We start from the raw sequence: 27,889 nt of genomic DNA, 5'->3' as shown, positions 1-27,889 counted from the left end.
ACAAGTCAATTCTGTTAGTGTGGTAGAAACAAATACTGTATGTGGGAGGAAGGGTGTTTGTACACCCTTATTTTAGACATCTAACCTAGGTCCCTGAATTAGGAGACCAGGCTCCATGGACTTTGTGTGAATGAAAAGAAGGAGAGCAGTTGCAGTGCAGCTAAGCTAATGGTCAAACTACTCTCTGACTTAAATGACTAAATTGTTCTCTGGGAGTGCCAAAGTCCAAGCTTGGGAAGCTATTCTGCTTTAATGGCAATCACTGGTGTAAGAAGATGCTGAAGGGTAGTTTTTGGCTATGTGTAGCAAGACTTAGGGGAAAAAAATCAGAACCTTATAAAAATTTCTTTTGCAACAATTTTTAATTAAATACTGCTTGGTTTGTAGTCTTTATTCCACATTATGCAACACTCAAAACCATTGTTATTTTCATCCTTCTTCTTTCAGACTGTTTTAAAAGATTTCTTTTGTGATTGTGCTCTTCATCCATTTGGTTAGCACAATCTGGTCTTCATTTAGATGTTTTTCAAGTTTAACAGTTTGCAACTTATTTTGACATAAAATAATAAGCCCCTCTCATACTATTTATCTCTTCTGTATAAATTAGCTTGAATTTATACGCAGAAGTTCCTTGTACAAAAAGAATAGGCTCTGTGGTACAGTTGTTTGTAGAATTTAGTCCTTAGGACAAATACCAATTGCAGACTGCAAGGCACAGTTATTCTAGGTCCTCTGTGAGTGACTGGGCTGTGTGTTAGGTAGTGTCCAGAGTTTGGTGGTTTGAGAGTTTTGGGCATTCTGCCACTTTGCAAAATGCCTTTGAGTTTATTTGGGTGTGGATAGGGGCTTTCAATTTATTTGTCTAGAAAATGTGGTTTAAATGTGTGTTTGATCTCTCAAAACTCAGTGAAGTCCAACCAGGCTGGACGCCCCTAATACTTCCTAGTGCTTGGCTACCACTGTCATCTTTGACTCTCTTCACAGTGGACAGTCCAGCACCAGCAATAACAGACATACATACCTGGGTTTACCACAATGCGTTTTCCACTTCTGGTACACAACAGAACTTGTGTGACTTGTCAGGCTTTGCATGGAGATGTGATTGATGGGAGAAAAGGCTTTTAAAAGCTGCAATTACGTATGAGCTGGCTGTTCAGGAAGAAGTGATAAGGAGTGAAGCAAAGAGACAAGCAGAAAGATGCTTGTGTAGATCCCTTATGCATTAGAGCTGAGTCATCTTCTCCTACCCTCTTTGGTTATTCCCTTATAATCTATTATTTTGCATATAAGTTTGACAAGATGATCTTTCAAGGTCCCTTCTAACCTGGGCTGTTTTATGATGATGGTTGGTAACCTGGTTTTGTAACTGATAAATTAGCATCTTCTTGAGTAGTGTCTATTGGCCCAGCTAATCTTGTCTTCAGAAAATATACCCAGATCACTCTTAATTCTGAACACTGACATAATACCTTGTAACTATGTGTTCTCTCAGGTTCTGTCAAGATGACCTTACCAGTATGTATATAATCAGGAAAAACAATCATAAAAATGTTTGGTGTTAAAATTCCTGAGGTTTCCAGTGTTCCATACTCTATCAGCATCTAGAAGACATTGTTTTAATTTATTTACAGGCTGCTGCTTTTTTATCTGCTAGTGGTGTCCTCCAAGGGGGTATTATAACAAACTGAACTCATTCAGATGTACTGAATTGAGGAACAGCTGCCTTAAGGTAAATAATGTTTTGAGCTTGCAGAGGTAAAGGTGCCTGTCCTAAGGTAAGAAGCTGGGTGAGTTTCCACACATGCTTGAGGGTTGGGGAATGGCAGAACTTAAGGCTGTAGACATCACAGAATAATTCAGGTTGGAAGCAGCCCTGAGAGATCTCTAACTGAACCTCTAGCTCAAAGCAGAGTCAGCTGTGAGATCAGACCAGGTGCTCAGGGCTTTATGCAGTCCGGTCTTGAAAAATCTCTGTGCCACCTTAGGGGGTCCTGGTGCAGTTCTCACGCTTTCATCAAGTAGGAGACTGGCACCATAAGGAAAATGGATGATGTATCATCAACATGGGGTGGTGGAGTTTTGGAATGTGGAATATACTCTTAAGAGCAGAGAAAAATTTCTGGCAGAGCGAGAAGGATATTAAATATACTTTTGGTTGCACTTTCACCTGATCAGATCATGTGTAAATGCAGAGTATAAGAAAAATAAATCATGGCACATCTGTGGTAGAAGCTGGTAATATTTATTTCTATAAAGCAATTCAGGCATAAAACAGTGGAAAGCCCAACATTAATTTGTTTAGTGTATGCATGGATCCTGAGAGTTCAACCATATTAACGTACTGTGTCAAATCCCAGATGAAGAACTATTTGATTTTTATTTGTTTTTCTCTACTGAAGAAGAGAAAGATATTCTTAACCTTAGAAACCTACTTCATCAAGGTCTACCAGCAGGCGTGACCCAAGTGGTACAAACAGGAATAAATACACTGGTTCTCTAAGGTGAAAGACAATAGAATTTAACTCGAAGAGCCTTTTACTCTGGCAACTGTTACAGAAATTTGTCTGTGAATTCAAAAAGTTTAGCTTTCGACTGCATTGCTAACGATATTTAATTGGGTCTGGATACAACTGGGAGTTATGACACTTTGCGTCTGCTTTCATTTTTCTTAATCAGCCAGGAAATCCAACCAATAAAACAATGTAATAATCCTGTCTAAGAGCAATAAACACATGAACCAAAGTTTCCATATCCTGCCATGATAAAAGAGGAGTAGCTACCATTGTTTGAGGGTGATAAAATGCAGTTTTGGTTACTGTGTCAAACTGAGGCTCTGGAGATAACACAGAAACTCCCACAGCATTTAAAAACAGTCGGTATGTATTTTAGTGATAACTAACATACATGAAATGGTCTAGATTTTGCAAGGCTTAGTTTGCATTGCCTGGAAATTTGGCTACATACATGTAACAGTGAGAGGAGCGTGTTTTTCCCACAGTGTAGCCCATGACCTCACACCACCTGCACAGTGGAAAGGCTTCCTATTCCAGGTCATTTTTAATTACTGGACATCCTGGAAGAAGTGGACACAGTTCTTTTGTGGTTAGTGTGAATAATTTTGGTGCTTGCTTCTGGTTAGTGAAATAACACGTAGAGGAGAGCTGAAAGCATTGTGGAGTACTTGCATGTTCTGTGGGAATGAGAGTTATGACATGGCTCTGGAAAAGAACGTGGGTGGGATGGGGTCATTTTTTGTCATTTGCAATTAAAACCTCTAAGAAGTAATTTATCAGGCAGATTTCAGATGGAGGGCTTTTTTGGTTTTGTTTTTTTTTTTTTTATGTTTTAAAGACAATAGCTAATAGTCCCAGTAACTGACAGGAATTGACTCCAGTATCTGGTAAATTATATACAGATATCTGAAAGGACAACACACCTTTAAACCAGACACTGTCTTGTCTAGTAAATCTGAAATGTTAAAGGTTGATGTGCTCAGAAGAGGTGTTGGTATTGTTTCAAAGTCTGGTAATTTTTAATTTTAACACAAAAGAAGTTCCTGTTTGTCTAAGCGTTTCCCTTCAAGGTTAGTAATCCAAACATGCGCCAGTGCAAGAATGGAGTGTCATTTTCCATAGTTTCAAAGTGAATGAAATGCAAAAGCTTAAGATTGCCTGAAACAAAAATAAAAATAATTTAATAAATATTTAAAATAATAATCATAATCTGTAATTGGTCACTAGCTTTAAAGCCGTCTCACCAAACAGCCCTCACTTATTTGTTGTTACTGATTTACAGTGCTTACAAAGTAAATCTCTAATCTTTTAAATAACTTCCTGCTAAACTGTAGCTTTGATGCTGCACCTGCAGGTTGGTCATTTGGGTTTTTTTTAAGCTTGAGTCATTGAAGACAGGAAAGATTAGTTAAAAGTGAACATCACAGAACTTAACAGTTGAAACTGTTGAGAAATTTCTGTATAGCTATTTTCAGCCCAGAAATCTGAATAAAGGAGTCTCTGTGCACTGGGATAGTACAACATTTTGGTTTAATACTTTACAGATTTTTGGAACAAAATGCGCCAGAACTGAAAAGCAGCATTTTTTGCTGACCTTGTTGGAAGGCTAATGCTGTTTCTGGGAAATAAATGAAACAAGCAGTTCTTTGTTGGCAGAAGCGAAGAGAGAAAAGGAGGGGAACCTAGACTTTTTTCTTCACAATGTCGTGACTAAGTCAAAATTGTAACATGGCTGGGTTTGTTCTTTTTTTCTTGTTTTTTAAGAAAAAACAACTCTATAGACATTTGTTTTTCATCAGACTGTGTTGCGTGACACCTGATGCTGGCCAGTTCATGTATGCTGGCCAGTTCATACGAATTAGGCTCTGGACTGCCTATAAACAGAGTAGAGAAAAAGATCCACAGTTGCATCCAGAAACTTCTGACACTAAAATAATAAAAGTTGGTACAATCAGTTCGAAACATTAGAAACAATTTACACTTGCCTGTTTTGACTTCTGCAACTTGCAGTCTCTTGCCTGCAGAACAGTCCTTGCTTAGTATATATCTAGGAAAGTCATCAACAGAAAGGTCTCCTGCAATGTCAGAAAACCTAATTCACTAGAATATCATTATTAATTCAAAAGCAAACAAAAGCAATTTTTTTTCCCCCATCTAACTGGCAATAGAAGATTACATAGGTCTGATTTGAGATGTGAACTAAATAGTTGTAATTCCATGGACTGCAATGAAAGTGTAACCACACAGTCCATGTTTGGAACCTGGCTCCACGTTTTTACTTGCCTTCATTCAAGCTGGAAAATTGTGTAATGTCTGTTTATTGAAGAGACTTACTTTGTTTTGCAAAATAAATTTATTTTTCCTCAAGAGAATTGAATTCAAGTCCAGCCCGAGTCTGTCTGCTGTAATGGTGAATATTTTTCACCTGCTGTATTATATCCGATTTCCTTTGCAGAACCTTAGAAATGTTACACGGGAGTGCCAAACCCTGCCTACTGAATTTAAGCTTTCTGAAGACCAGCTGATTATCCTTAGTTACCTTTTGACCTCTCAAAAACAGTCCAGAGGTCCTAAGACTCCTCAGATCACAGGCCTAAAGGCTGTGATCTGTTGAAGCATCACTGATTCATTAGATAAGTGTCATTGTACTGAAATCAATATTCATACTGGGTAGTGTAGTTGGGGCATGAACTGTAGGTTTTACTTTTTTAACCCAAACTCCATTATGTTCTGCATAGCATTCAAATAAAAATTGAGAATTCAAATATAAATAATAGCAGACATTAATAAAATTGCATAAATAGCACGATAAATGTGCCATATGATTATATCATAAGGAATAGAGATTTGTAGAATGTCGCTGTATTGTTAAGTTGCTCACTGGAGTTGACACAGGAATTTCCTTTGACTTCACTGGGCTCATTCAAACCTTACGAAGAGTTATTAGCAATATTCAAAACCAGTGTTCCTGAACTGCTCAGACAGGAGTCCAGCTCTGGTTCAGTTGACTAGTTCCAGGAAAAGCAGTTAGGTAGAAGACTTTTCGCAAACTAAGCTTCTGGATATACCAGAGGGCTAATTTTTCCATTGTTGGGATTCTTTTCATTCCAACTACTGTATTTAAAGATTCACTATTGTATGAAATCTAGACAATATCAGAGCCTTCAAACATGCTTAAAGGTATTCCACGTAGTATATTTTTCTGTTTTCCACATGCATATCATTATCCTTAAGATAATCCTCTATCCTTAAGAAAAGCAGCTTACTGTTTGGGGGTTTTTTTGTTTTCTTATTGTTTGAAGAACTCAGTGGAAAATTAAAAAGCACTGAGAAGACTTGGTCCTGCAATAACTGTATCATCATACTCTTCTACTCTTATTTTGAGGAGACTGGAATTCTGTATGGGTGCTCGTTTGTGTCCAAGTAGATAGTGTTTCAGGATAAAACCCACCTGGTGTTACCTAGAGTTTTGTGCCTGGAAAACATGGAGGGGGAGGAGGGTAGAGAAAAAAAGAGGAAAATAATTTTAAGTGGCACAATTATACGGGAGACAAATGTGACCACAGGTTTTAATGGTGTTAATTCTGTAAAGAAAATGTCTAGAAAGATGCAGGTAATTGCCTGTAAAAGCACACTTTGTAACCAATCAATATACGAACTAGAGGTTGATAATAGCAAGAATCAGATACTCTACTGAGACTTACTTCTGGAATTGCCCTGTCTAGGATGTTTTAATGTGTTTTAACTTGTACAGATTTGTACAGTGTCATTTTTGTGTGGATATGTTAAGTAATGATTTTCAAGTATAAACAGAGATTTAGTTTACTTATGGTTTAGTTATGCCTGCATCTCTTCCACGAGTCCAGAAGGGTTTATTAGTGTGGGCTTTGCACCACCTACAGGTAATAAAGCTGTCTCTAACTGGGACTGGGTGTAGCACAGGACTGATCCATGCCTGTTCGATGCAGCTAAGACTGATTAGCCTAAGTAATAAAACTAATCTGCACTCTGAACAAACCATATAGTTAATACTTTGAAAACTCACTGTATTTCACTGCTGGCTTACCTGGAGGATATCAGTGCTGGATGCTATTCTTAGCACCATGAACAGGAAGATCTTTTGTCTTGGGTAAATCGGGAGCCTATCCAGTGTTTTTGAATTGCTTAATATCAGAAGTTCTGGCCTTGCTTGTGCAATTACAGACTTTTTTACTGAAAATGACTGGTTCCAACAATCAGTACACTTACACAACACTATGAGATACCCAAGGGTATCTCTGACACCAGAAATTTTAAAGTGGTTCTGTTCATCAGTCTTTTGATTTGGGAATTGATCAGTCTTTTGATCAGGGAATTTTCACTACTATCTTCCTGTGCTTACCTCAACTACATTTTCAATTAGCCTGTCTCTTGTTAATTCACAGCTCTTTCAGCTGAAGCTCATATATTTGCTCAGCACTACTGGCTCTTACTGTTTTGTTCATTAGGTTCATCAGAAGGAGCGTGACCAGCAGGTCGAAGGAGGTGATCCTGCCCCTCTGTTCTGTGCTTGTGAGACCTCACCTGGAGTATTGTGTGCAGTTCTGGTGTCCTCAACATAAAAAGGACATGGAACTGTTGGAACAAGTCCAGAGGAGGGCCACGAGGATGATCAGGGGACTGGAGCACCTCCCATGTGAATATAGGCTGAGAAAGTTGGGGCTGTTCAGCCTGAAGAAGAGAAGGCTGCATGAAGACCTCATAGCAGCCTTCCAGTATCTGAAGGGGGGCTATAGGGATGCTGGGGATGGACTATTCTTTAGGGACTGTAATGACAGGACAAGGGGTAATGGGTTAAAATTTAAACGGGGGAAGTTTAGATTGGATATAAGGAAGAAATTCTTTCCTGTTAGGGTGGTGAGGCACTGGAATAGGTTGCCCAGGGAAGTTGTGAGTGCTCCATCCCTGGTTGGTGTTCAAGGCCAGGGTGGACGAAGCCTTGGCTGGCATGGTTTAGTGTGAGATGTCCCTGCCCACGGCAGAGGGGTTGGAACTAGATGATCTTAAGGTCCTTTCCAACCCTAACTATTCTATGATTTTCCTGGATGTTTCAGTTAAATTTTTCCCTGTTACTTGGAAGACATTTTGCTGTCAGTTACATTGTTTTTCTGAGAGCCACAGTCATGCTTCCTATGAATGTTTCCTGTCTTGAGTCAGGGATTATTCATGTGTGTAAGATTAACTCATAAATTATTGTCTTTGTAGTATATTTGCTACATCTGTATTACTTTTGGGGATCACTTTTCCCAGTGAGATAATAAAATCATTCTACCATTTTCTCATGTTTATCTTCTGTGATCAGTTCTGTATACAAAGGGAGATCTTTATATTGTTGATACCGTGTTTGCAGAGTATTGTCTTGTCTAGCACAGCCCTGAACCCCTGGAGAAGGTGTTGCTTAGTGCAGTGCCTCAGTCGCAGGCAAGAAAGCATGTGTGCATGTTCACACACACACTCAAGCTCAAGAATTTCTGTCAGTGTGAAGTCAATGAGTCAGCTTGTTTCCTGCACAGTGAGGAGGGTGACAGGGAACTGAGCAAACAGGGAAATGCAATACCTATGAGTGATTTATCTGTGCCCATGGGTGTTAGCTAGTGCACAAACTGCATGGAGTTACTCAGTCCAAATCACTGAACGGCACTGCGCTGAGGAAAGTAGCAGTGACTGTTAGTGGCACTCTCCAAATACCAGAACATGTGCACTGCTAGTACAGAAAAGTCCTAAAACTTAACAAATGAACTGAAGGTTTGCTCATAATAATTTCAGTACCTTTCAGTGGAACCAATGCAGAAGAGTACTTGCAAATCTGCAGTGATTTAATTACTCTTCAGCTACTTCCCAGAGTCAGCTGTTTCATTACTGTACATGTAACATTTTGACCCACAGGATATACTTTTAGAGCAGCTGAATATAGCAGTTGTTGTGGGAAGTGCTGCAGAATGTCCCAGGTTTTGGTTTCATTTTGTTTTCTATAATAGATACATAGATATATAGATATATATATATAAAAAAGCCTAACAGTCTCATATTTTATACTATTTTTATTTCCTAACTGTTTTGAGTTAGGTTAGATTAACTTAATGTCCATTATATGTATGCATGCACATGCCCAAAAACTAAACTTGACTTCACAATAGTAGACCACATATGTCCTAAATTTCCTTATGGGGCATGTTGTGATTGCACTTCAGAATATCAAATGGAATGATGCTGTTACGCAGTTGGTAGGATCAAAACCTGGGCCTCAGCATCTGTGTTTTTATAAACTAGTTTTGAATGATATTAAAAAAAAGAAAATTTATCACCCTATGGATTTAATGCTCTGGTTTAAGATAGACTTTATCATAAACATGCCCTATCCAGATACCTTGATAAAACTATCTGTACTTGTTTGAAAGCACAGACACATGACTACTTACACTTAATATTTCTGAGTCTGTCCAGTTTGGGCTGCTATGAAAGTAGGTGTCTGGTATTCAAACTGAACGGAGAGTTACCTGAATTCCATTGTTTCTTGAAGCATTGTATGCTGGAGAAAATTGTGGTGTCAGTATGTTCAAATGATCTTAAGTTTGTCTCTGTGAGGTTCTTTAAAAGCCATTCTAATTAATGGTAATTTTGAACAAATCAATTTTTCTGTGGACCTTTGTTCAGAGATTTAGACCTACAAACCTCTGAGGAGAAAGGCAGTCACTGAAAGAGGAGCTGAGCCAAATAATGCAGGTGGTAAAATTGTATAAGGATGGCTTTTGATTATTCTATTGCCTTCTGTGCATCTCCTGTACTGAAACTTGTAAAACTTTTCTACAGCTATAGCTTTACCAAATCCATATGATGGAAATAACATTTTTGGCAGTAGAATGGTTTTTGTTGTTGTTTCTTAGAAGACATGCTTATAAGGCATATTTGAATTGTCGGAGATGTAGAGTGATATAATTTCTATACTAATGTCAAAGTGTGGGAATGTTTACTCATTGTACAGAGCTTCCTGTAGTTTCTTGATGATATGTAACAATGGATCGTATTGCTTGAAAGAAAAATAATTAACTGCAAGATATGGAGTTCATTGGACCAAAATATTCTGTCTGTCCTGTAAGGAGAAATTACTTAGAAGGTTATTAGAGGCCATAGCCCAGGAAGAACACATTTCTCAGTGTTTTCATATTGTCTTTATCTTCTTGCATGTATAATTTCAGCCGTTGATACATGTGTACAGATCAGCTGATGAAGAAGAATGGCATTTTTGAGAGTCTGAGAGAGATGGGGTTGTTCAGCCTGCAGAAGAGAAGGCTCCAGATCTTAGGGCAGCTTCCAGTACCTAGGGGGGGCGTACAAGAAAGCTAGAGAGGGACTTTCACAGGGGCGTGCAAGAATAGGACAAGGGGGGACAGTTTTAAACTGGAAGAGGGTAGATTTAGATTAGCCATTAGGAAGAAGTTCTTCACTATGAGGGTGGTGAGGCACTGGCACAGCTTGCCCAGAGAAGCTGTGGCTGCCCCATCCCTGGAAGTGTTCAAGGCCAGGTTGGATAGGGCTTTGAGCAGCCTGCTCTAGTGGAAAGTGTCCCTTCCCAGTGGCAGGGGGGTGGAACTGGATGGTCTTTGAGGTCCCTTTCAACACAAACCATTCCATGATTCTATGAGTTTTATATAGCAAAGGCAACAAATAGCCATGACAAACAGTACTAGAACTCATGCCCTAGCCCTGAGTGTATCCTAGACACACTGTGCAGGTTACTGATCTTTACTTAACTTTGCCCGGTTCTATCATTTGTACTTGCTGCTTAGATGAAAGCCATTTTCTTGTGGAGAATTTACTATATTATGATAATTCTTCAGCCAGCCTGGATTCTTAGCATGGTGGCTCTATTCACTCAACTATTAACATGCCAGAAATCTGAGTGCATACTTATGCATATGAAAAGAGTTAAAAGTCGCACCTAAGTGCTTATGGTTTTGGCAATTTTAAAACCAGAATTACGCTGCTAGAATTTATATAATTGTACTTAAATATTTCTTACTTCATGTGATTAAGACTAGATTCACTGAATCTTAAAATGTGGTCCATATATTGTTTTCCCATTATGAAAGAGGTTTCATTTCTGCACCTACCTCTCATTCCTACTTTTCCCCTCTCAGCACTGCAGCATGCTAACCTTTCTGGGATTGTACCACTGAAACATCACTGGTCAATGCTGGCTTTGGTCTGGCTTTCCTGCAGCCAGATTATTTTTCCCCTGGACTCCTACATTGGATGCACATAAGCAGTTTCATGGCTACCCAGTTACTTTTGCTGGGAACTGATCTAGCCAGAAAATACCTTTTTTTAATCCCCAGACAATTTTTAGTTTGCTGTGTTGCCACAAAAATGCTTTTGCCAGCTCAGTGAAGGGATAGCATGTGGGCAGGGACCAGCAGCTGGGTGTGGAAGGAGGTGATAAATGGGAACATGTGAAAGCATGATGTCATTTGTGTAGATACAGCTATTTGTGGACCACACATAAGCTGAACCTGTGAAAAGCTTATATTACTGCAGGACTGCTTTTAAACTGGAATTATTTTTTGAGCTAGATTTGCCACAAAGCTAAAATCATATGCAGCTGCACTCTCAAATGGTTCCACAGTCTTTACATGCTGGGCCTGTGTGATACTGGAGCATCCAGAAGGAAAAATCTAATTCAGATCTGATGTGAGCACATGTAAATATTTCTGTCAAACAAAGCAGGGCAAAGTTTTTATGCTGGCCTGATGCCAGAGAAACTGTGTTACTCCAGATGCAAAGACAAGACAGTACCTGATTTGACAGAAAGCTGGCTAGCACAGAATCATAGAATCAGCCAGGTTAGAAAAGACCTTTAAGATCACCGAGTGCAACTGTTCCCCCAGCACTACCAAGACCACTACTAAACTATGTCACTGAGAGCCTCATTTACACAGTTTGTGAACACTTCCAGGGACGGTGATGCCACTGCTGCCTTGGGCAGCCTGTTCTAAGGCCTGATCACCCTCTGGGGGAAGGAATTGTTCCTAATATCCAGTCTAAACCTTTCCTGGCACTGTTTGAGGCTGTTTGCTCTTGTCCTATCCCTTGTTCCTTGGAACAGGAGACCAGCCATATTATAGGTACATATCTGTAGGGGAATTTTCAATTAAAAAAGCTTGCATGTCATTTACTACGTATCATTAGGTAAATATTTGAACGTACCAGGATGAATATAAATACTTGCTGTATTAAAAGCTTTCATGTTTTATACACATATGAAATATGAAAAATTATTTACTAATCATTTACTAGTACCAGATCTTGCCAGATGAAGTAGTCATCTCAGTCATTTGAAATACAGTAATTCTAATGACTCTATACTGTAAAGGAGTAATATATGTCCTAGGCCCTTTGTTAAAGTACAGTTTTACTTAACCAGCCATGATTTACTTTTTCTCCCGCAGTCATGAATCACCAGCACCAAATAACATCCAGCACAGCCATGTCACAGCAGAGTCGTCCTCCCCAGACTCCACAGCCAGGGCTTTTGAACATGCCTAGTGCACTGACCACACAGCAACAGCAGCAGCAGAAGTTGAGGCTCCAGCGAATCCAGATGGAGAGGGAGCGAATTAGGATGCGTCAGGAGGAGTTACTGCGACAGGTAATGCCAAAGATACTCTTATTTTGTTCAAGAGCCTTTAGTTCAACGCATCCAAATTTTTACCAGATACAATTAGTAGCTCTGTAACTTTGTCAAGATTAACCATTGTTTTAGGTAAGGGTAACAAAAAAGCTAATATAAATAGAACATTTCTTTTTTTTTGTTTTTCTCTAAAATAACATTGAACAGAACAAAAAATGGTCATCTGTCAGGAGTTAAAGATTGGTGTCTTTCCTTTCACCTATAAAAGTAGTGTAAGGACCAAATTCTGGTCTGCATCTGTTTATAAATCTAGAGCAACTATCACAGATTAATTTGCAGTTTAACTTGGTTTGCATAGGAGACCATGCTCATGCTTCACTGAAGATAAAGTCAGAACATCTAAAGTTGTTCCTGAGTCTGATCCCACCTCTGTAACTTACACCCATTGTTTTAGGATTAAAATAAAACTTCATTCACCTCTTACATGAACACCTCTGACTTGAAGATTTGCCAGGGATGATTCTTTGTGGATGTATTGTTTATTGTTCTAAAGTGTCAGATCTATATTAGGACTTTTATTATGCAAAACAGATATGTAACTTCCCTTACACTGCCTTACAGAATTAAAAAGTTTTAGCAATTACATTTCTTCTGTTACAGACAACTCTACTAGTGATGTTGTGTTTTGCATGGCATATTTATCAGCTTCCTTAGAGGAAAAAAAAATAACCTATTTCTCTCAGGAACAGTGTGAACAAAGTACATTTTTATCAAGAGCAACACCATTATTGGTGGCCTTGTAAATGCTACAGTTCTAAGTACCTTTAAAAATGGTAATATTCACGGAATTACAGACTGGTTGAGGTTGGAAGGGTCCTCTGAAGGTCATCCGGTACAAGCTCAAGCAGGTTCACCCAGAGCTGGTTGCCCAGGACCATGTCTAGATGGCTTCCATGGGGTCACCTCCAAGGACAGTGACCCCACACCTTGCCGGGCAGCCTGTGCAAGTGCTTGGTCATCCTCACAGTGACAGAGTGTTTCCTAATGTTCAGAGGGAACCTCCTGTGTGTCTGTTTGACCTCTGGTCCTGTCACTGGGCACCACCACGAAGAGCCCGTCTCCTTCCTCTTTGCACCCTCTCTTTGGGTATTTATATACATGGAAGAAATTCTGCTAAGCCTTCTCTCCCCCAGGCTGAAGTCGCAACTCTCTCAGCCTTTCCTTGTAGGAAAAGCAGCATGCCCACATTTTCAGTAACCTCCCTATTGTCACCTAGGTAGTTACAGAAGCTCTTCTTGTTGTCTTTGACTCTCTTGGCCAGATTCAATTCCAGCTGGGCTTTAGATTTCCTAACCTCATGCCTGTGTGCTCATACAGTGTCCTTGTGTTCCTCCCAGGTTACCCAACCTTACTTCCATCCTCTGTGGAAATAGCAATTTTGTGGAGTTACTATTTCATGCCATCAGTCCTTTTGCCTTTGGGGTTGTACCATAATCTGTAGTTATTTTAGGGTAATGTTTGTTTGTACTGTATTTAGAAATGCAGTATGACTTTTTTTGTAACGGGTAGTAACCAGAAGTTGTTACTGGACTGATGACGCCAATTGGCTGAACTTCTCTATGATTTATTGAAGAACCATAACTTGCTGTAATGTTTTGAAATGTTAGTGACTTGTGTAAAATGTGAAAAGAAGCCTAAGGAAAATCCTCACACTAAGATACCCTCTGAGTTGGAGTAGCAGAGGGTGTGTCATAGGTTGACTAGCCACCACTAAATGAGGAGTGATGCACTTTTACTTCCAAGTCTGGAGGAGAATGACTGAGAGAAACACATTACTGATGAAACAGACCGGAGCATCTCAGTGACCTCTGGAAGACTTTGTGGGTAGCAAAGAAAAGGACACATATATCTTTAAAACCCTTAGGTCTGAAATAGAGATCTGCATGATCAGAGCAGGTTTATGAGCTCACAGAGTTTTTGTCATCTTTTAGAGGCAACAGTCATGAAAACCTCAAATTAATGGCCAGCATTTTGGTTTTCTCTCTGCAGCCTTTGAATGTTGGTTTTGCTAAATATTTTTTAAACATGCTATCTCAGTAAAATTAATAGAAGAAAAGGTCTTTCATGTTTGTAATGATTGAGAATTTGAGGTGCTATTTTTCTGGGCTTTTATTTCAGAATAAATATTTTTAATAGCATTGTATAAAATCACATTTCAAAAAGCAATAATAGACATTATTACAGTTACTCACCAAAACAAAGGTTATTAGAATTGTATTGAAAGTGGGTATTTCTTTCATATACAGAAAATGCAGTTTGATGCAGGTCCTTATTGCTAATACAGACTTCTAACAAAAGGAATATGATTGTACTTTTCTTCCTACGTACAAACTATATGTAAGTCAAATTTCTCTCCACTTACACCACTGGAACCTTAGTAACTTCATCTTGTGCAGACAGAAAGACCCAAAGTAGGATGAATGTACATACTATCATAGAGTAGGCTTTTGTAAAAATAAAAATGGATGTCTGATGAGTAGAATCACAAAAACATTAGTGATAATATTTGTAAAAAAGCTTTATAACAATATATTTGCTTCACTTACGTTTTTTTACTCTTACCTCCTGCCTCTAAATACATATGTAAGAACTTAAAATAAAAATGCTTAGCAAAAGTAATTAACAAAAACTCATTAATGCATTTGGAAACTGCAGAGCACCATCTAGCTGCATTTGGGGGGAAAAAAAAAGGCATTGAAATTATGAGCTTTTATAGTTCCTGCAGCGACACTTGGCTATCTTTGCGCATTATTATTCCCATCATCTTCGGTCCATGCTCAAGGTTAAGCAAGTGCTCAATGCTCATCCTGTGCAGGGGTGAAAGGCAGATACAATTCCAGTAATGTATCTGATTTTTTTTACCTGCTTACATCAGGGCTGAATTTGACTTTCATAGTTCAGACCTTTTGTAGACACCAACATCTTGTGACTGTGTTTAGTTTCCACTACCTGTAATTTTGGGGAGTTACATTAAGATATGTTACCTGTGTGTATAGAACTATGCTCAAGGTGATGGTCTTTGACATAAGCAGTGATCTCAAGTCTTTTGAGTACCTTCTCCTTTACTATCAGGAGCTGAGAACATAACAGAGATTGGTGTGGAAAGCAAATGGGGATATCTGGTATAGCTTAGTCGGAATTGTCATCATGCTAATAGCATATTTAGCTATTTTTACTCTTCGGCCCTGTTTTTTGCTTCAGGACAAAAGCAAATTGAGCTTCAAAACAGTTGTGGCATTAATACACGGGCCGGTTTCCTTGCTTTGCTGACTGTGTTTTACTTTGAAGGTAATACACACACCACACTGCAGCTGTGCTGTACTTCATCAAGTCTCCAGCTTACTATGCCTAGTTACACCCTGCATGTATGGTGGTTGAGCTCCACACTACATAAAACAGGACAGGAGCACTTTGCACTACTAAAGTTTTCAGCACTGGTGTAGCTCTTGGGGAAACAACATGCTTCCCCAAAGCAAAATCCATCCTTTCTAACAGAACTGTGTGAAGTTCCCGACAGTAACCTGAGCACTTCTGAACCTCGACAGCTGAGAAGAATGCCAAAAATCCCTCTGGAGTTATCAGCATTCAAGTACAGTTTCTCCTGCCCTGACCCTCACTGCTGCTTTTGCTTTTCTAGTATAACCTGTCTAAGGGAAAAATGCTGAGTAAGTGTGCCTAGTGTTCCTAGCAACTGTGAGATGGTGCAGAGAGTTTGAGCGAGAGGCAAGGAATTCTTTTGGTGGGTCACAAACTTCCTTTCAGCCTGGCAGCAGCTGCTGGCTCCCTGCAGACATTCCTGGCTGCAGCTGCTTGCGTGGAGCAGCACACCCAACCGGGAGAAATACACAGTTCTGGAAGATCTCCTCTTAGGGAATCTGTTCCCTTCTTTGTCCTCCATTTAATTTAGTTGGTAAAGCTTCTAGAACTGCAGGCTGAGTATATGCAAGAAGGGCAGCGCTTCAGAAAACCAGTATGACAGCTTCTCTGTAAATGTTTCCTTACTCGGTTTTGTCATTCTGGAAAGAAGTTGGTTTGGTTTTATTTTTTTTTTTAATTTTATTTTATTTTTCCTGGTTGGTTTTGGCAGTTTTCCAAAGGAAAAGGGAGAACATGTTTGATGTTCAAGCACTTCTTGAAAATTGAGGTAGTTAGAGGTCATGTCAGTAAGAGCCTCTGAAAGGGCATTGTGGGGAAAATGTCCCAACACTTTGCACAAGTGCCATCTTGCACCTTGTTTGGAAGGGTACAAAAAGGCAACACTTCTCAGAGCTTCCTTTTCTGATTCCCCCAATCCTATTCCATAAATTTCTGCACAGAAAAATACAGGGGCTCAAAAGAGACTGTAGAAGGGGTCCTGTATGGAGCTGTAGAGGACCCTGTATCACTGTTTTCTCTGCACAGAGTAGAACATGACTGACCTGCTAAAGCATGAACAGAAAAATGTCCTGCTGTACTCTTTCCACTGGACAGACTGATTCATAGTCTGATAGATTGATGGCAAAGGCAATATCTAGTTGTCTCATTTTCCACCTTAAGGATGAGAACTGTGAGAAAAAGAATTCCAGTGGCTAGCAATGTAAACTCACTGTAAAAATGCCCTCACTTGCCTCCCGCAGCTAGAAGTGACTGTTTGAAAACTAAGCATGGAGCTCAGTTCAGTTGTGCCAAGGAGGGTTCCAGGAAATGTGACAATGAATGTCTGGATTTGTCTGGCATACAGGTAAAGGGGGTTTACATCAGAACTGTATGCAGAGGCAGTGAGTAATTCAGCTTGTTGCAGTGCTTTGAAGCTTTTAAAAAGTTTTGCAAAATAACCACTGATGAAGCTTTCCACATGCCTTTGTGATGTCAGGGTACTGTGTTTTTTTTTAATTTATTTTGTTTTGTTACTTATTTTGAAAATCCCCTTTGGGGTTTTAAAATGGTGCGTGCAGTACTGCCAAGTAGATCCTTATGGGTGTTTGGTCCTTTCTGAACCTATGTGCTAAGAATTGTCTCTGCTGGCCAACAGGGCACTCCTTCATTTGGGAGCTAAGAGCTAATTAGACTAGCTAAGCCTGTTCTGGTAGCTTGGAACTGCAGTATTGCTATTGACAGGGCTGCAAGAACTCTCTGTTTTTTTTTGCCAGACTTCTTCACTTAGGGTAGGAGATGCCTGAATATTCTTCTTAAGCATCTTGTAGTCATGCCATGCTTAGAATAGAGAACCAGGCAGAACAGGCTATCACACATCTTTTGTGATGGTGTAATTGGTCCGTTACTATTGACACTGCTGTAGTAATGTCAAAGAAGCAAAGCAGCAAGCAAGTCTGACATCTGTAGCAGTACTAATATTGTGGTGTGACTTTTGAACATATCACCTGCATCAGGCAGCAGCAGCAGAAGGTTGGTTCAATGTATAGTAGAGCCAGTGCACTGCTTCCCCAGCCTGCCTCTGACTCCAGTATGCAGGACTCTGTTGTTCTGTATTATAAAGTACACATGGAGTTAATATTACAAGCAACATCCAGTATGTTGAAATAAAGACACAGGAGCTGCCAAGTCATTCCCCAAGTGAGAGCAGAAAACATAACTTTATAAGAAATTCAGTGTTTCTTGCAAGAAAGAGGAGACATGAACTTAGACTTTCTAAATGCCAGCGTCTTATTTTAGGTTGCTGAAGGTTTTTCAACTCACAGACTGTCTTGCTTTGCAGGGCCTAACTCATGCAGTAGATTAAGCATTCCTGGAATGGATTTCTGGCCCTGCTGCAGTTAGCAGTTGGGAGGGCTAATTACTGTGTCTAGGGATGTGATCATAAACCTGGGTATGAATCTCTCCTTGTTGGACCAAAGAGGAGTTGGCACCATGTTTTCCAAAGAGATCACTAGCTGAACTCCCCAATTGCATAGGTCAGCTGCAGGACAGAGAACAGCTGGCCAGCATTAAAGTTTGCAGATGCATGTGAAATTCACAGCACTTTGTGCAGGAGTAAGTCCAGTTAGTGCCCTGGAAAGAATGGGCATTTTGCAGTGCATTCATATTTCTGAGAGGCAGTTCATTGAGAACACTTCAAGTTTAACAGAAATCCTTTTCAAATGGCTGACTGTTCATCTTACTGGCCATAGGACAGTCAGCCTGATTCATTGCAGTAATGCAGTCTCTGTGCCTTTGTTTTTCCTTTGTTAATAGTCCATTCTGAGCAACTTTTTGGAAATTAAGTAATTATTGGGGAGTAAGTTACAGAAGTTACCAGTGATTTAGGACTTTCCCCAATACAATATGATACAGAAGAATCTTCGTGTCTGTCTGGAGAAAGGCAGTGCCTGTGTCTGTTCTGTAAAAAGCAGGTATGATTGCAGCAATTGTAGGCTAACCTGAGGTTAGGAAGCTTGTAACAGTGACATCAAATTAGGACTTAGAGTATTCTGAAAGAGGCAAATACTTGGATCTTGAACAGATTTTTCTCAGTTATTTTCAGTAATAGCATTTGATTTTCAGAAATGACAGCGACCAGAATGATAACCAACATGTATTTCATATGTTGGCAAACTAGGGGAAAGGCTTTCTTTTTGCCTTCCCCCCCTCTCTTCCCACCCCGTACTGATCTTACCTTTTTTTAGTATGGAACAATGTCCAGTGAGATTTGAAAATGCACTGCCCTAGTATCAAAACCATGAACTTCACTGCTAGATTGGATTTTAAAAAAAACCACCAAACCCTAGCTGAATATACCCTGCCTCATTTTATCTGTCTTTTCTTCTTCCTTTCTGCATATCTTTATGGCTGTCTTTTTTTCTTTCTTGCTGTTTTTCTAGTATTAGCCTTGCTTGTGTTGATGTAGTTGTTATATTTAAACAAATACTTGCAGTATCTTCATGTAGACAGTTAAAAATGCAGTCTGACCATTTTCTGAGGTTACATTTTCACAAACTCCAGCTGATTTAATTATAAATAGAACCATCACCAGTGGAGTTGTCACTTAACAAATGTAATGAAATAAATAAGCTATTAAGAATCTTCAGACTGTTTGTTCTTAACACTTACTAAATAATGACACCATCTAATGTAAATTATTATTTATCTGTGCATATATTGGTATTTTGATTATAAAGGAAACATTGCATTAATTGGCACCAATATCTGGTAATTCCCAATGAATAATTGTTACATTATTCATGAAGAGACCAGACTGGTCCTCCTCAATGAAGAAATCAAATGAAAACTTAGTAAACTATCATATTCTAGCCTCAAAAACATATTCATCTTTTTTGTAGTTGGGAGGATAATGACTGATTCACTGGAGAAAAGTTTTCTACTAGGATTTAAATGAAATATTTCCATTGTTTATTTCGTTAAAAAATACTGATAAGGTTGAATAGGTAAAATACAGATATAACTTTATATTTTTTAGGTCTTAGGATACTTGTGTGTATCTGTGGCTCCCCGTGGAGCCAAACCACCTTTGCATAGACTTCTGTACCACTAGATGTCATGGTTGTTTCATAGAGACAATGCTAGAATTATCTTTCAGGAAATTCTGAAGCAAGTTTCTTTCGGCTCTAGTGGCTTGTTTGTCATGCTAATGACAGTACACATGAGACAGGTCATTGGACAGATATTATTATTAGGCAGAGGATACACTCTAAAGATTATTGGGTCAAAGCCTTCTTCCAGCATGTTACATATTTTATGGTTGCAAATGGTAATCTTCTGCTTTGGTACATAGCAAATCATGTACTCTAGTAGCAACTCACATAGTTTCAGTGCCTGATTTTCGTCTCTTTTGCACCAGTTTAAACTAAACTGAGAGCAATTTCAGTTAAGGTTAGAAACAAATATGTGGGAGATTAAATTTGAGTCTGCAGGTCTTAAACTGCCTTATTATTGCCACTCCGGCTCTCAGAGAACTTGTCCTTGCTGAACAGTAAACTGAAACTGTAATTTGAGTGTTTGAGTGTTAACATAGCTATAGGCTGCATGTCAACATGGAAAACTGTCAGCTGGTGTTAGCTGGCCCATGAAGTGTGTCCAGGCTGTCAGTAATCAGTTATAATGTGCAGACCTATCAGTGTTTTATGATGAGGTGACAGACGAGGCGTCTGAAATTATAACATAGGTAATTTGGTTTCGTAGGGGTTTTCTCTGGGTCCAGCAAGGCTTGGTCCAGCCATCTTGCAGGTCATTGTGTTTGTTCAAGGTTTGACTTCCCCCGGCTGTCTGCCACTACCAATGTGACAGCTCTGCCAGTAAAGCATTTATATGAGTATTTTGTGATCTGCATCACACAAAGAGAGTGAGGCTAGTTTAAACAGGCAGACAAACTCTCTGGTTTAGTGTGAAATGTGTTACAAAGTCCTCAGAACGTGTGCCTGCTGGCTGAACTATTGGACTGTCTTCCAGCCATGGAAGTAACTGAAAAGTAGATTCTGTGGTGTTTTAGGGCAGCACAGGTGGGTATTAAAGATGCTGTCTACATTATAACTTCCACATCACTGTAAATAAATAGACATCAATTAAGTTGTTTAGAATTCCTTTCATAAATAAGATATGTGTATATATTACATGTTCTCTTGTTACAAGACTTCTTGCAGGACTTCTGAGCCGCTGGAATAACTCTTCCCCTGTATTTGTTTGCCTTCTCAGGAAGCTGCTCTGTGCAGACAACTTCCCATGGACTCAGAAAACATGGTCCCAGTTCAGACAGCTGTGAATACACCTGCCATGACACAAGACATGAGGCCTATTACAAATAATGGATCTGATCCCTTCTTGAACAGGAAAGTTCATGTCCTCTTTATTAGGCAATTAGTTCTGTTGTCTTCTCTACACTTTGAAAGCTGTTTTTCTAAAGTAGCTTCCTACTACTATCATCTTTTGTACTTGCTGTGAACATGGAGTACAGCTGAGTGGCTGACCTGAAGTTTATACTTCTAGAAAGGAATCTTAGAAAAATCAAAAAAATGGTAACAGTTTTAATTGTACTGTAGGTGTATGTAGACAACCCCAGGTAGAATAAGTACATAACCTAAGTATAAATAAACTCTTTTTTTTTTCTAGGCTGTCAGAACTGTTTTTGTCTAAAGAGTTAGATATACATGTGTATATTTCAAAATTTATGAGTAGCCTCACCAGTTGCTTTATATTTGGGCTGATTTAACAGGACTACATTAGTGGCCAACAGTTGAGAATGAGGCTTAATGACTCAATATTTAATATCTTACCTACTGTGCTGTCTTTTTTCAAACACCATGATGAGGGACTGGACGGCTGGGCCGGGTACGACTGTGCCGGGCGAGGCGTGGGGCTCCGCTGCAGCCGCCGGTAGGGCGGTAGGAGCGGCTGGGCTGTGCTGGGGGCGGCGGTAGTCAGTCAGTCCCTACCAGAACATCTTTACTGAGGCTTTTTCATGTTTTAATTTACAGTGGGCCATACCATTCCAGGGAACAGAGTACTGACAGTGGCTTGGGATTAGGATGTTACAGTATACCAACGACACCGGAAGATTTCCTTAGCAACGTGGATGAGATGGATACAGGTAGAACACTCCGATTTAGCTTAAAGTATAATAATACGAATAACTCTGTTATAACAAGTTTCATAATTGCATAACTGAACGATAATCTCTTGCTTTCCTATGCAAGTGAACAGACTGAGACTGGGGGGAAAAATGCCTAAAAGGTACTTAGTGTCTAGAAGCTTCTCAGCTTTAACTTAGGTTCAGATTGTATGATTTTACCTTACACTGATACTAAACAAAATAAAAAAAGTTGGAAAATGTGAGTCTTAATTACTGTTTTCGTATCACAGTCCAAGGTAGGAGGACTAAAAATCATAGAATAGTTAGGGTTGGAAAGGATCTTAAGATCATCTAGTTCCAACCCCCCTACCATGGGCAGGGACACCTCACACTAAACCATGCCAGCCAAGGCTCTGTCCTACCTGGTCTTGAACACTGCCAGGGATCGAGCATTCACAACCTCCCTGAGCAACCCATTCCAGTGCCTCACCACCCTAACAGGAAAGAATTTCCTCCTTACATCTAATCTAAACTTCCCCTGTTTAAGTTTTAACCCATTACCCCTTGTCCTATCACTACAGTCCCTAATGAAGAGTCCCTGCCCAGCATCCCTATAGGCCCCCTTCAGATACTGGGAGGCTGCTATGAGGTTTCAGCCTATCTTCATACAGGAGGTGCTCCAGTCCCCTGATCATCCTCATGGCCTCCTCTGGACTGGCTCCAACAGTTCCATGTCCTTTTTATGTTGAGGACACCAGAACTGCACACAATACTCCAGATGAGGTCTCACAAGAGCAGAGTAGAGGGGCAGGATCACCTCCTTCGACCTGCTGGTCATGCTTCTTTTGATGCAGCCCAGGATACGGTTGGCTTTCTGGGCTGCAAGCGCACACTGCCGGCCCATGTTCATTTTCTCATCAACCAACACCTCTAAGTCCTTCTCCACAGGCTGCTCTGAATCTCTTCTCTCCCCAACCTGTAGCTGTGCCTGGGATTGCTCCGACCCAGGTGTAGGACCTTGCACTTGGCATGGTTAAACTTCATGAGGCTGGCATCAGCCCACCTCACAAGCGTGTCAAGGTCCCTCTGGATGGCATTCCTTCCCTCCACAACTGAACCACACAGCTTGGTGTCATCGGCAAACTTGCTGAGGGCGCACTCAATCCCACTGTCCGTTTCAGTGACAAAGATGTTGAACAAGACTGGTCCCAACACCGGTCCTGAAAAATCTGGGTTACATTCTTGGTACTCTGGAAAATTAGTCTCACTAGTAAATCTCTTAAAATGGCAAAGCTGGATTTGGCTTCAAACAATGTATTTAACTAGTCCAGGTTTTCATAGTTAGTTATTTTTACATCATTGTCCTCATGGTATTTAAAATACTGAAAGAAATTTCTAAGAAATTGACAAGCTTTTTTCCAGATAGTGAAATTCTTAGCACTTCCTTATCTAAGCTTCCTTTTGCATTCATCAGAAGTTCTAGATGTTGCTAAAAGTGAAAGCCTTCTCTATTAAAGATGTTCATACTTGTTATTACTAATTTATGAAAAAGGTAGTATAATATTGCAGATCTAATTTGCTGTAAGATGCTTCCTTCTTTAGTTATGCCCTCAGGACAGCATTCACTCTTCGGCAGGGAGCAGGATAGAGGCTTTACATAAGACTCAATCACGTTGCTCCCTGTATGACTAGTAAATTTGAACTATTGTGCTTCCCAAGGGGAAAGTCAGCGGCTGATAGCAAAGAAAAGAAATTAATTCTCAGAAGAATATGCATTCTGCAAGCAGGTGTAGTCTTGAGGTAACATTTGTAGAGGATGGGAATGCTCACAAGTGCTTTCCCATCCCACAGGAGGATAGGACAGGGGGAGTCTAATGTTTATATGGATTGTGCTGGTTTAAATTACCCACAAGACAAGTTTTTGGCATTTAAAAATTTCTTCTTTACTTTTCCTAGGAGAAACTATACCACAGACAACAATGAACATAAATCCACAACAAACACGTTTCCCTGATTTCCTCGACTGTCTTCCAGGAACAAATGTTGATCTTGGGACTCTAGAGTCAGAAGACTTGATCCCTATTCTCAATGATGTGGAGTCAGTACTCAACAAAAATGAGCCCTTCCTTACCTGGCTGTAATCATTCAGTGCTGATTTGGCCTACAATGCAATTCAACATTTCTTTTTCTTCTTGAGATAGAGGTAGAATATGTGAAAATGCTCAAGAGAGACAACTTACTGCCTTAATGTCTTTTGTTACATCATCTTTATGGTCGGTTTAATCTCTGCCTGGATTTCATTGACACTAATTTAAATATAAAATACACACACATATATATATTAAAAAATACATATATGCATATATATTTATTCTTCTTTAAAAACAAGCACACTACTTTACATATCTATATACTTCTTTACCTTTTCAGACCAGGCAGAAATGTTTCAATTTAAGGACCGAAACTGGATGGTGTTTGTGCATATCCCTGACTGATCTCCTAGGTGTTGATTAGCATCGAAAACCCTTCATGAATCAGCAAAGCTAAATACTAGCTCACTTGGTTCAAAAAACATGCACAGCACCAGACCATGAGAGCGGTTTTATTACTGTGTTTATGACAATAGTATCAGAAGGGGGGTTTTATTAATTTACTTAAGCTTTAATTTTTATTATTTTTTTTTATTCTTAGTTACTAACTGTGCCATATGGAATACAGATTAAATCTGGTCCATATCAGCCATAATAATTCTCATTATATATTTGCAAAGGCACAAACAGTACTATTGCAGTTTCTTTTTTTCAGTATATTACTGTATAGGTTTTGGAAAACAAATACTTCCAATCTGAAAGTACCAGAATTGTTTAGCAACGTTTTTATACTACAATATTGTTGCAGAATAAACCAGGCTGGTACTGACTGCTGCCTTTTACAAACAAAGCAATGTATTATAAACAAGCATTTTTTAAAAAGATCTTAGATTTTGATGTTTATTATATTAAGCACTACATTTTTTAACTTAACACATAAACAATTTTTATGTATATAAAATCTGTGGCAAACAAATGAAAAAAACAGTCTTTTAAAAGCAGGTCTGAAAATGTGGCACAACCTGTTAATGTCATATGTAGCAGAAAGAAGCCTTATACTGTTTTCAGTAATGTTTTAACTGACAATGTCAAAATACATGTAGTTGTTTACATGAAAAAAGATGGTAACTTTATCAGGGCAGTGCTAAAGCAGTATTGGAACTTGTCTGGTAAAGTTACTTAGTTGTTAGGTCTTTTACTTACTGTAGTTGGTATACAGGACACAAGGCGTGTTCTGGGTATTTCTACCTGTTGTATATCCTACAAATACTTCTTTATCAGAGGTTTGGGACTGAGAAGGCATCAAGGACATTAAGCTTGCAGTTCCCCTGAAATGCAAATGAAGTCCTAAAATTCTTAAATATTTTGAAATTATGTTATTTATAATATGTGAATTTAAGCTTTTTATATTGAAAAATATGTCTTTATATGAAAGGCATTAAAACTTTTCTCTAAGCTTAAGCCGGGCTATGTAGAGAGAGAAAGAGGTGTAGCACTCAGTGTAAATGTGTGTTTGGCAGGTCTGATAACACTTAACAAGGTCTTACTGATGCACCAGAATATTGATCACTAAAAACTTTTTTCCATCTGGTTGGGTGAAAGTAGGTGATAAGGTCAGAGGTGAAGAGATGGGAATACGGAGGAGGTTTGGAAGACAAATGATCATGTAAGAGATGGAGATTCTTCACAGGAAGGGTTGTTGCAGATAGGGATACACAGAAAATGCATCATCAGCATTCAGTAAAAAATGTAAGAACTTGATACAATGAACTGCCTTGTCAATGGTGAACTGCTGGGTGTACAAGATACCAGAGGGCAGAAAATAAACAGCAAACACACCCAAATTTTGAAAAAAAAAAAAAAGAGGTGGAAGGCAAAGACCTACAGTCATAAAGTTTTATTACATAGGGAAAAATAGCTCTTTTAATGGGTTGGTTTTTTGTTTGTTTGGGTTTTTTTTAATAGAAAATGAGATACGACATCAGAGTTGTGTCTGCACAGGATTTAATTACTGAATGGGCATTGTGTTTATTTTTTGGAGAGGTTATTTGTTATTTTTGGGGGTTTTTTAATTATTTTTGTGAGTGCTAACTATTGATATAGCAGAAATTTCTTTTCAACAAACAGGGGACCGGGCAGGGCTAACCAATGTTACTGTAACTATGATTAATCTCTCTAAGGGTTTCTTCAGGTTGTCAGCCTAAACAAAAACCAGATGGTCCTAAGGCTTTGTTCTTTAGTGACATGACTGACTTGGAGATTTATTGGCATCTGATTGTGATGCCGACTTGTAAGGCAACTCTTAACCCTGGCGTGATTGGCCTAGCAAGCTGAAGGCTGTTGGTGCTAGAACACAGTAGCTGCCGATCTGAGCTCTAGCGTGACTCAGTTGATACTACTCACCCTTAGATTATATTTAGAAAATGCATTTTTTTCATTTGCTAGTAAGTCTGTACTATTATAAATTTAAGCTTTGACACAGTAGAAGATACTCCAAGCAGATCAGGTTCTTTGCTGGTGTGCATTAGCTAACCTGTGTTGACTTCTGTTTGGCTACACTGATTTCATCAACTGCAGGTCATGATTCTTACAGTGAAACCCAATGCTGTTTTCTTGTAAGGTCACTTAAGGTGTTTATCAGAATTGTGAAGCTACAAACTTGATTCCTCTTTTCATAGGTGTTTCATGTGGCTAAGTGTCTTAGTTCAAAGACCTTAAAGAGGTAAAACAATCAGGAATTCTTTCCATATTGCTTCCATAATAAACCAGCTGTGCAAAACAATACTTACAGTGTAAAACAACTGCCAGAATCTTAGGTCAGATCTTTACTCAGTCATGAACTGAATCACGTTTAAGTTAAAAGCCATTCTTTACTTTACACTGTAAACTTTTCATTTTTGTAATGGAGAGGATGTGTCAGATGAGTAGCAACAACAAAATTATTTTTTATTAAGTTCTCTTTTTCTAAAAGTTTCTAGCTTTAAACAGGCTGTGGCAGAACTTTTAAGTACTCAAAGCATATGCAATTCTTCTGAAACTAGATTTATAGATGCCAATGTGTTGCTTATTTCAGGTTTTGAACATTTACTTTAATAAATGCACACTGTCTGCTTGTAGTATAAATACAGCAAATATGCCAGCTGGATAGATTTACTGTCAGCCATCACCGAGGGTGGCATATGTAAGTCTTGGTGATACAGGAGTAATGAAATGTTGTTAATTACAGTTTGTATTCTGGTAATACTGTCAGAATGTAAGTTGGGGAGGGATTGGGTTTGACTTCTTGACAACAAATGCTGTTTGAGGGAAGGATTTAAATGTCTATTTTAAATACAGAAAAATATGGGTGTTCAAATAAACTTGTTTCCTAATATGCTACATGCATATACATGCTAGTACTTTAACTTTTTTATTTACTTTTTTCATTTTGTTATATGACATGTGTGAGCATTTGTTTTTAATTTTGAGTACCTTGCAACAGATTGTATGTATCAAAAGCAGTCAGATCAAACTGTTGTATCCAGGGTTTGATTCTGTTTTTTTTACTATTTCCTTGATCTTGTACATGAAAACCAAATATAAATGAACTTAAAGATTTTGGATGCATATTGGTTTATTAAATTGTTTCTTTTTTATTTTGGAGATTTTAGTATGTGCTTCCTAGGGAACTGTGTAACACTGCTTGGAATACTATTCTGTGCAAAAGGCATAAATTTTTAATTAAATTATGAGCTCTTAGCAAATCAGATGGGTTATTTTAGCTGTATGTTTTAATTTATTGGCAGTTGTTATGGCCATTAGTGGTAATTGCAGATTTACTTATAATGCCTACAACATCTTCCTTCCCAGTGCCACCATTACGTGTTTCTTTTAGTGGCACCTTGCAACTGATAATTCACTGACACAAATGTTTTGTTACGATTTGGTTTAATACCTTTACCTCTAAGTAGAAGAGTTAACACCAAGTACATTTACTGTCAAGTTCTGTTTGGGGGACTTTAGTGCACTGCTTTCAGCCTGATCCCTTATTCAAGAAGCATCCTAAATTCTGCATTAAGAA

The 27,889-nt window shown here is 38.9% G+C and overlaps 1 protein-coding gene across 1 annotated transcript in view; it reads left to right on the top strand.

Moving 5' to 3' along the window:
• The window catches only part of WWTR1 (WW domain containing transcription regulator 1), a 68,153-nt gene extending 40,718 nt beyond the window's left edge, over positions 1-27,435 (top strand). The window contains exons 3-6 of the mRNA XM_062603250.1: positions 11,999-12,198; positions 20,866-20,995; positions 21,641-21,757; positions 23,696-27,435. Of these exons, the coding sequence (XP_062459234.1) occupies positions 11,999-12,198; positions 20,866-20,995; positions 21,641-21,757; positions 23,696-23,880 (632 nt within the window). The 3' untranslated portion in view covers positions 23,881-27,435. The remainder of the gene's footprint in view (positions 1-11,998; positions 12,199-20,865; positions 20,996-21,640; positions 21,758-23,695) is intronic.
• The last annotated feature ends 454 nt before the right edge of the window (positions 27,436-27,889 follow it).

The sequence above is a fragment of the Pezoporus occidentalis genome, unplaced genomic scaffold (genome assembly GCF_034315485.1).
Source record: "Pezoporus occidentalis ecotype Australia unplaced genomic scaffold, CSIRO_AGI_Poc_V1 ctg8, whole genome shotgun sequence".
Taxonomy (NCBI): domain Eukaryota; kingdom Metazoa; phylum Chordata; class Aves; order Psittaciformes; family Psittacidae; genus Pezoporus; species Pezoporus occidentalis.
This window is presented reverse-complemented; position numbering and strand designations above follow the sequence as displayed.